Source organism: Neodiprion virginianus, chromosome 5 (assembly GCF_021901495.1).
Source record: "Neodiprion virginianus isolate iyNeoVirg1 chromosome 5, iyNeoVirg1.1, whole genome shotgun sequence".
NCBI classification, from domain to species: Eukaryota; Metazoa; Arthropoda; class Insecta; order Hymenoptera; family Diprionidae; genus Neodiprion; species Neodiprion virginianus.
Genome location: NC_060881.1, coordinates 24586425 through 24594945, shown reverse-complemented (window position 1 = coordinate 24594945; position 8521 = coordinate 24586425). Strand labels below are relative to the sequence as shown.

The window sequence follows — 8521 nt, the reverse complement described above, 5'->3', positions numbered from 1 at the left end:
TCGATGCGTTGATCGCAGCGTATTAGGACTGCACCCAATCGATTTCTCTCGCAAAATTACGTCGGAATAGTGCCACAATTAATTTATTCCAGCACTTTTCGAAATCGCGAAAATTTTCGACAAAAATACAAAGGGGTTAACCTTCCTTTTTTTTTCACCAAAAAATTTTTCGTCTCGGAATTGATTCGTATGACTCTTTTCCGACCAATTGGACCCCAAGGAACTCAGAAAACGCAGCGAGAAGAGCGTGGGATCAACAGAAGACACATGACGATGGAAAACTCACCTGCTGAAAAATGTCAAAAATTCAGGTTTTCGTTTTTTGGCTGTAACTTTCGATGCGTTGATCGCAGCGTATTGGGACTGCACCCAATCGATTTCTCTCGCAAAATTACGTCGGAATAGTGCAACAATTAATTTATTCCAGCACTTTTCGAAATCGCGAATATTTTCGCCAAAAATACAAAGGGGTTAACCTTCCTTTTTTTTTCACCAAAAAATTTTTCGTCTCAGAATTGATTCGTATGACTCTTTTCCGACCAATTGGACCCCAAGGAACTCAGAAAACGCAGCGAGAAGAGCGTGGGATCAACAGAAGACACATGACGAAGGAAAACTCACCTGCTGAAAAATGTCGAAAATTCAGGTTTTCGTTTTTTGGCTGTAACTTTCGATGCGTTGATCGCAGCGTATTGGGACTGCACCCAATCGATTTCTCTCGCAAAATTACGTCGGAATAGTGCAACAATTAATTTATTCCAGCACTTTTCGAAATCGCGAAAATTTTCGACAAAAATACAAAGGGGTTAACCTTCCTTTTTTTTTCACCAAAAAATTTTTCGTCTCGGAATTGATTCGTATGACTCTTTTCCGACCAATTGGACCCCAAGGAACTCAGAAAACGCAGCGAGAAGAGCGTGGGATCAACAGAAGACACATGACGAAGGAAAACTCACCTGCTGAAAAATGTCGAAAATTCAGGTTTTCGTTTTTTGGCTGTAACTTTCGATGCGTTGATCGCAGCGTATTGGGACTGCACCCAATCGATTTCTCTCGCAAAATTACGTCGGAATAGTGCCACAATTAATTGATTTCAGCACTTTTCGAAATCGCGAAAATTTTCGCCAAAAATGGCCTCACTCATTTTTTGGACGAAAAATTTTGGGTCTCAGATTCGATTTGTATGACCCTTATCTGACTAATTGGACCCCCAGGAACTCAGAAAACGCAGCAGAAAGTGCGTCGGACCAACAGCAGAGAAATAACGACGAAAAAAGCACAAGCTGAAAAATGGCAAAAACTCAGGTTCAGGTTTTTCGGCTGTAACTTCTGATGCGTTGGTTGCAGCATATTGGGACTGCGTCCAATAGATTTCTCTCGCAAAATCACGTCGGAATAGTGCCAGAAAGAATTTATTCCAGCACTTTTTAAAATCTCCAAAATTTTTGCCAAAAATGCAAAGGGGTCAACCTTACTTTTACTTTATTTTTGGGGCGAAAATTTGTCGACTCAGATCCAATTTGTTTCTGGCCGGGGAAAACCAATTTGGTTCCACTTTACGTGTACGAAAACGCATACTTTCGGCGCAGGTTGAACAAAAACAATATAAAAATATAAAGTCTGTTTTTTTTCGATTTTGAGTACGTATCTGTTGTCTGAGAATGTACAAATTGTCACTTTATTTGAAAACATCAAAAAGCAATGATATCATTAGGAGCGCTGTTTGAATCATGTTTTAAATTAAAATTAGCTAAATGACATCACAACAGGGGATGGGAGAAGTTACATGAATGTGATTACTTGTGTCACGGATGAGGCAGCTGGGATGGTGGGGGTCAGATACGATAGAATTTGTGTGACGTCATTTACGGCTAACTCCTATAGGACAAAACCGAGACAAAATGTTATAGGGTTGTGAAAATGTTAATAAAACTGATGAAAAACATCAATCGCTAGGGTAAAAATGGTTTGACATCTTATTATAGTTTTTTTAAATTTTTTTTTTTTTTTTTTTTTATTTGCTATTGGTCCTGCACGTATTTTATGTTTAAACGATTTTATTTTATTCGTCATCTGATCTCAACCGCAATTATTCAGAATTGAGAATAATCCACATATATTTTCTTTTACATATATAAAATAACAAGGGATCTTACGTACAGAGAATGTGATTTGTAAGGTTTTGATGTATTTTAATGTCATCCAATATTCTCAGTAAATAACATTCACTAATCAATAGTACGGCCTTCTGGGATTGTTCTGAAAAAAAAAGACAAAGAACGAATAAAACAACGAGTACGTTTCAAATTTACCAATCAATTTTGTTGAATTTTCATCACTTTCTTTGTTCACTTCAACAACGGAAAATCGATTACTTGTTGAATACCCTGACATATGTTGGATTTAAAAATATTTCCAACAGTTAGAAACCCGCAAAACTATGCTTTGAATGTGTTTTTGCATATAAATTTTTAATATTTCTACCCCTGAAAAAGAATAACGTATCTAATTTTTTGCTCACCAAGGGATTAGGCCTGAATCTATACGCCAACATCATCCGCTTACGGTAGGCATCAAACTCGTCATCATCCCGAGAAATTCCATCCGGTCTTTCGGTCCCGAGGCCTGCGCTGTCTAGTCTATTGGTAGCTCTGAAGGCAAATATATTGATTACAAAAAAAAGTAATAAAAATCGGGAACTATGCGATTCGGTATAAGAGCCATGAAACATAGTCATACTATTGAGTGATTGAACAACATACTTGTTGACAGGGTCGACTCGCCCGCTTCCTTCGCTGCCCAAACCTTGGCCCTCGCTCCAGCCTAGCTTTTGCAGCATTTGGAAACCTGAAAAGGAATGAAAGAGTTAATTAATATTTAGTGACAGTGACTTAAATTAAGTCAATTGAATATTCGTCATTACATAAAAACAAATAAATCGAAAAAACAATAGACTACGTGAAAACTTGAGCAATCGAATATTTGAAGAGTGAGATATGCGTTTCTACGTGCGTGGTTGGATCCAGATTTTCGACTATCTAAATTGTAAATTTTACTTGTTTCTACTTTTGAATTGTAGTTTTCAAAACATTTGTGTACCAAAATTAAATTGAAACGTTTGATAAATGAATTTTTTCATCTTAATATGACTTACCGATATTATCTTCTTTTAATTTAAACTCCTTGTAGTCGCTGAGGTCTGGTTCCTTGCCCTGTTTGACTGCATTGTATTGCTCCATGAATCTCTTTAGTTCATCGGGCGGTAAAAAGTCGCCGATATGATGTTTCCCCTCCGCCTGGGCAGTCAGCTCTTCAGCCCACATTTGAGTCGCAACCATCTCCGCTGATCTTATTTTGTGTTCCCAAGTACCACCTTCCGTTTCTTCGTCACTGTCATATTCGTACTTATGCTTACCCTGGGCCTCGAGCCGTTTAACTTCCTCACGTTTTTTGAGCAGGTTTTGGTACAGCAGATTTATCTGCAATCCGGTGATTTACACTGTGATATAAACTGGCAAACAAATTTTGAAAGAAGGCAATCACTGAATTCAAAACAATTATCTATCTAATGATTTCGGATATTGAACTGTGGAGAAATGAACAGTTTAAAATGACAATAGTTTGCAAATCGGTGCTTAAAAATTTTTTAAAATTGACAATGAGATACCTTTATAATGACAACTCAGAACTTCTTCAAGAATAGAAAGTAATCTTTAATAATGTAAGAAATTAAGTACATCTGAATTTCCTCTGTTAGTACCATGGACTTTTTTCTAAATAGATGAAGATTGTAACAATAGAAATTACACCAACGACCAACATAAAACTTCATAAAAACCAAGTCGGTTTGTCAAAAAATGGTTGTTACATACTTCATTTCTATGTAATTGTTGTCAAATTATTGTAAACAACAATTGTAACAACTCAAGTTGTTCGTATATGTCAAGACTGAATCTGTATTTCCTCTATCTGACAGAGTGAAATGAAACGTTGTCTCCTTAATGAAGTACACAAAATATTTATATATCCTACAAGTTGTCAATTTACCTTATAGTGATCTTCAGCTTTTTTCCATTGTTCTTCGCTGAGGTCTGACGTTCCAAATGTTTGTCTGGCATACTGGGCAAGGGCTGGATCACTCCTGGATATTTTAGTGAGCATAGGATTCACTTTATTGCTTGATAATTTAGACGGAGGTATGATAACAGCCGGTTGACCGATCTGTCCCGGTATTGCAATTCCGGGCTGTGATAATTTTCCAGGGACATTGAGTCCCAACTGTGGGGGCCCAATTACGCAGCTGGACAAAGCGACCTTGTTGTCAGGGTCACCCCAACGACTGCGCCTCTTTCTTTTGCGCTCTTCTCTAGAGTCTTCGCTGTAGTGATCTGGAATATAGCGAAACAATGAGAAATGAATTCAACCGACCAGATTGAGTGAGATATTTTGAAACAAAATTCAAACGCACTGTACTGAGATCCATGTTTTTGGGATTTGTCATGATCTTCGTTATCGCTGAGGGCATCCTCGGGGGAGTAAAGTTCCCCGCCATTGTTTTTACTCTCCTTGCCAATTTTTTCAGCACGAAACTTAGCGACCAACCCCCTGTACTGCAGATACGCTGCACTTTGCTTTTGGTGCAGAAACCTTGATTAAAACAATACTTAAAACTCTGCCATGTAAAGATATGATCCTAAATAAAATGCAACAGAATATACATGTGTATTAATAACTGTACGTCGGTTTCATAATTTTACGACGTAGCCGAATGTTTATACTGAGATCAGAATATTTCTTCAAAGTTAATCGTGAAAAGTTCAAAAACACATTCCTTCGGCACCTGTTACACATGGGGGATTATTCAATGTTACAACAAAACGAATACAGTTACGATTTTCTTGAGCCTATCAATTTTCAGGGATATTGTTTTGCGTCATGGCTTATCGTTGGTATATCAGTTATATCAGAACATATACGTTGTAGAATAGAGATGTGGGTGTATCATATTCTTCTACAAAATACGTGAAGAATTTTAACGACAGGAAAATAAATTCATCTAACACGTCGAAACCCGGATCAATGCTGATGGTCCGTGTCAATGGAATGAAGCGGAACACGGACGAAACGTGATTTGAACAAAATGACTACACATTTTTTCAAGTTCCAGCGATATCAGGTAATGAGTTAAAACAAGAGTTACACAGAGGAAAATATGAATTGGGGGCCAGTGAGGACAGTAGTTACCATAGTTTTGGATCTTGAGCATTCTTCTCGCGGACCTCCTGCTCAATTTCGTCGCCGCAATCAGCCACGATCCGTGCCAGTTGCTCGGCCTCTACGGGACACACTTAGAAACTTTTATCAGTAGGTGCAGAATAAACAAAACCCAACAAGTCAATTCGGTCTTGCATGATAATTGAGGGACGTGACGTAGAAGGGGAATCAAGACATAGGCTTTTTTCAGGGATAAATAAACAAAATCATTTTCACTGTGCTTTGGCAGATGACCACTAAATGTGAAACACGAGGTACTTGAAATTAGGCATCACTGTTTATTTCTTACTTTAATCAACCCATGTGAATAAACATTGGCCCTGATTTCATTTGTACTTGAATGCTTAGCTACGAGTTTTCTTTTTTCTTTGAAATGCAAATATACTGAAAATTGCAATATGTGAAACGAATTATTTGAACGTTTCTTACTTTTCTTAGTTATTGTTAAAACAAGTAATGTGGATAAATTAATTTCTTGTTTATAAATTCGTCTGACTGTTTCATGAATAATTCTTCAACAATATAAACTTATTTTTCAGTAATAGTATCGCGGATAAATAGATTTCTTGAAAAGCTTGCACTGACTACAATTTTCAAAGTAGTTTGCAACAGTTTTTTCATTGATCTTAAAATTTATTTTTCGAATTAGGTATTCCCCTTGTCCATCCATCTCCTCAACTATAATTACTTGTCCACAAGAGAAAAGTACGTAGACAAAAAAAAGAAAAATAAAACGGAAATAAAGGCAACGATAATCTTGAGTGAAACTTTTTTTCAAACATCCGTGTATTCCATGCTAATATCATACCTAATTGACTATGCGGCTGGAGACTGTGCGGCTGTCTGACAGGAGGCGGCAATTGCATGTTAATTTGTCCGACAGTAATCGGAACCTGGGGAGGATGCTGTACAGGATATGAAGTTTGCGGCGGAATGAGGTGCGGGGGTGGCGAATTCTGTATTATATTAGCCGGAGGCAGGACGTTGGGAGGTGGAATATTCAGGTTTGGCGGTGGTATCGAGTTTATCGTGGAAGTGATGGCGGTGTTATGTACAGGCGGAGGCGGCCCCGACATAATCATCTGAGGTACGACGTTGGGAGGTGGAACGTTTGGAACGCTGGCGACGGTGACGACAATGGCATGGGTACTGATGGGTAATATATTAGGAGGGATCTGCGACATGGGTGGCATGATGCTTGGCGGCGGGATATTAGGCGGCTGGCCGAGACTAGTGGGTGGTGGAATATTGCACTGTTGCTGAGTTTGCATGACGCGTTGCTGCTGCTGTGTCTGATTCGACACAGGTATATTCTGCATGGTGTGACTGGGGGGCGGAACATTTTGGGGCATTTGCCTCATCCCAGGCGGGGGAACGTTTGTGTTTGGGGGTAAAGCCTGCATTGAAGGAGGAGGAGGCGGGGGCGGAGCTCGAAGAACGTGGTGAGAGGGGCTGGGAATGACGTGCTGGGCATTGCCGACATGGGCGTTATCCATACCGCCAAAGTTCATGCTGTTCATGTTCTTAGGGGGTGGTGGCATCCTGTGAATACCCCCCATTTGGACGTTGGGACCCGGCATGATACCGCGAAGGTTTGGAGGCGGTAAATTGGTCATTTGCATTATCGGTTGAGACATTAGCGGCGGAATGGTCGAGGACGAAGACGGAGGCTGGGAGACGAGCGCTTGGTTCATACTCGGTGGAGGGGGTGGGTATTGCTGCTGATTGAAATGAGGGTGAGGAGGAGCGTGGTTCACATTTGGCGGAGGCTGGTGATAGGTATGCCTGTTGTCGGGGCTCGGCGACGGTCTACGTCTTGTAGGCGACGGGCTAGACGACGAGCTGTGTCTTCTGTCGGAAGACCTCCCTCCCCATCTGGAGTCGTTTCTCCTGCGTTCCCTCCTGTTCTCCCAATCTCTGCTTTTCTCACTGTTCCATTTTCTATCCCTGTCGTTTCTGCTGTTCTCGTAAGTCTTTTCCTCCTTCTTTTCATCAGTTTTTATTGCCACCGGAGCTGCCTCAGACTTTGAGGAACTCTTGTTGTTCGCGATCTTTCTGAACTGATCCAAAAAACTGCCGTCATTCGCGAACAAATTTACCGTCGACGACAATGCCGAGGACAAGGAGGAGGAGGAAGTAGATGACGTGACTGGCTTTTCCTCTTCTTTCCTATAAATAAACATAGCGTTGAACTCTCTTGACCGACATGCAATCTTGTGCCAATTAGGTGCCAAAACATGACGATGGCTATTAGGTAATTGCATTCTATATATAAGTTGGATCGCACCGTCGATCCATTTCGATAACGAGTTTCGACAAATACGGTATGTTGCCATTCAGCAATTGATTGTAAATTAAATATCCTTGCAATTGAGCAACTAGGTATGTATGATTCGATGTTTTCTTTTTCTGTGGCAAGCTTTGTTGAAAGACATGCAGCGAGACATCGATCGCTTATACAGTTTTGCAAGATAAACGTGAAATCAAGGGTGAGGTTCCTGTTTGCAACAAAAACATAGGTTGTCTGCAAGGCTAAAATATTAGTCAGTGAATGTAAATTACTTGGGAGGAATCGCTGTGGCGACAGTTGAAGACGGTGTCGAGGAGGCGACTGAGGACGCCGATTTCTTCACACCCTCGACGGCCTGATTTGCTTTCTGCTCCTGCATCTTAGCTTGGATCTCAAGCTTCTTCTGCTGTATGATCTGTTCCTGTTTCGACATCTGGGCGAACCTCTCATTTCGCGATGTTTTCGACACAAACGGATCCGATCCTTTAACACCGCGGTACGCCATGTTTACTGTGTTTGGGTATCATCTGCTACGTCACGCCTACCACACCACGTGACCACGACCAGCGTTCTGCGCCTCCGTCGGTAACTAAACTAAGGCATATCTTCAACGCGATGTCGGGCTTATCGGGTAACGCAGAATCGTCGGTAACTACAGGATCACAGTTTTCGGGCAAGACTTGAAACCTACAATACTGATTGTAGTTGTGGTTACCTCGTGTTGCCAACGTAATATTACTGACAGTTGTTCAAAATTCGAACGCGAATCTCAGGGCGATGATCTTGTACGAGAATCTCTCACTATAAAGCGCCCAATTGCTTAGAGTATTCCCTTAAATATTATTCAGTCAACTGCTATTCGACCTTCCGGATAATGATGATTTTTTTCAAATTCTCATTAACTGGTACAATAATTTTATAGAACTCAACTCTCACTTTGTCATGTATGTATGTACA

General features: G+C 40.4%; 1 protein-coding gene across 2 annotated transcripts; it reads right to left on the bottom strand.

The window, feature by feature from the left end:
* Window positions 1–2039: 2039 nt before the first annotated feature.
* On the bottom strand, window positions 2040–8097 carry LOC124304708 (SURP and G-patch domain-containing protein 1-like). 2 transcript variants are annotated; one of them, XM_046763258.1, is made up of 9 exons: window positions 7837–8097; window positions 6083–7443; window positions 5245–5347; window positions 4469–4647; window positions 4048–4388; window positions 3155–3479; window positions 2763–2847; window positions 2522–2651; window positions 2040–2259 (listed from the first exon to the last, which is right to left on the bottom strand). In XM_046763258.1, exons 1-9 carry the CDS (start codon window positions 8067–8069, stop codon window positions 2233–2235), a joined length of 2784 nt encoding a protein of 927 aa, XP_046619214.1. In that variant the 5' UTR covers window positions 8070–8097; the 3' UTR covers window positions 2040–2232. The 2 variants fall into 2 exon arrangements, with proteins under 2 accessions (XP_046619214.1, XP_046619215.1); XM_046763259.1 differs by having other exon boundaries at window positions 5245–5335.
* Between the last annotated feature and the right edge of the window lie 424 nt (window positions 8098–8521).

Bases quoted from the DNA above. Each gene is read 5' to 3' on its own strand.
- LOC124304708 (XM_046763258.1), bottom strand. From the start codon at position 8,069: ATGGCGTACCGCGGTGTTAAAGGATCGGATCCGTTTGTGTCGAAAACA. The intron at 5,348-6,082 runs GTATGATATTAG...AAAGTTTCTAAG, and splicing joins CCAGCCGCATAGTCAATTAG to TGTGTCCCGTAGAGGCCGAG. The intron at 2,848-3,154 runs GTAAGTCATATT...ATTCCTTTTCAG, and splicing joins ATTAAAAGAAGATAATATCG to GTTTCCAAATGCTGCAAAAG.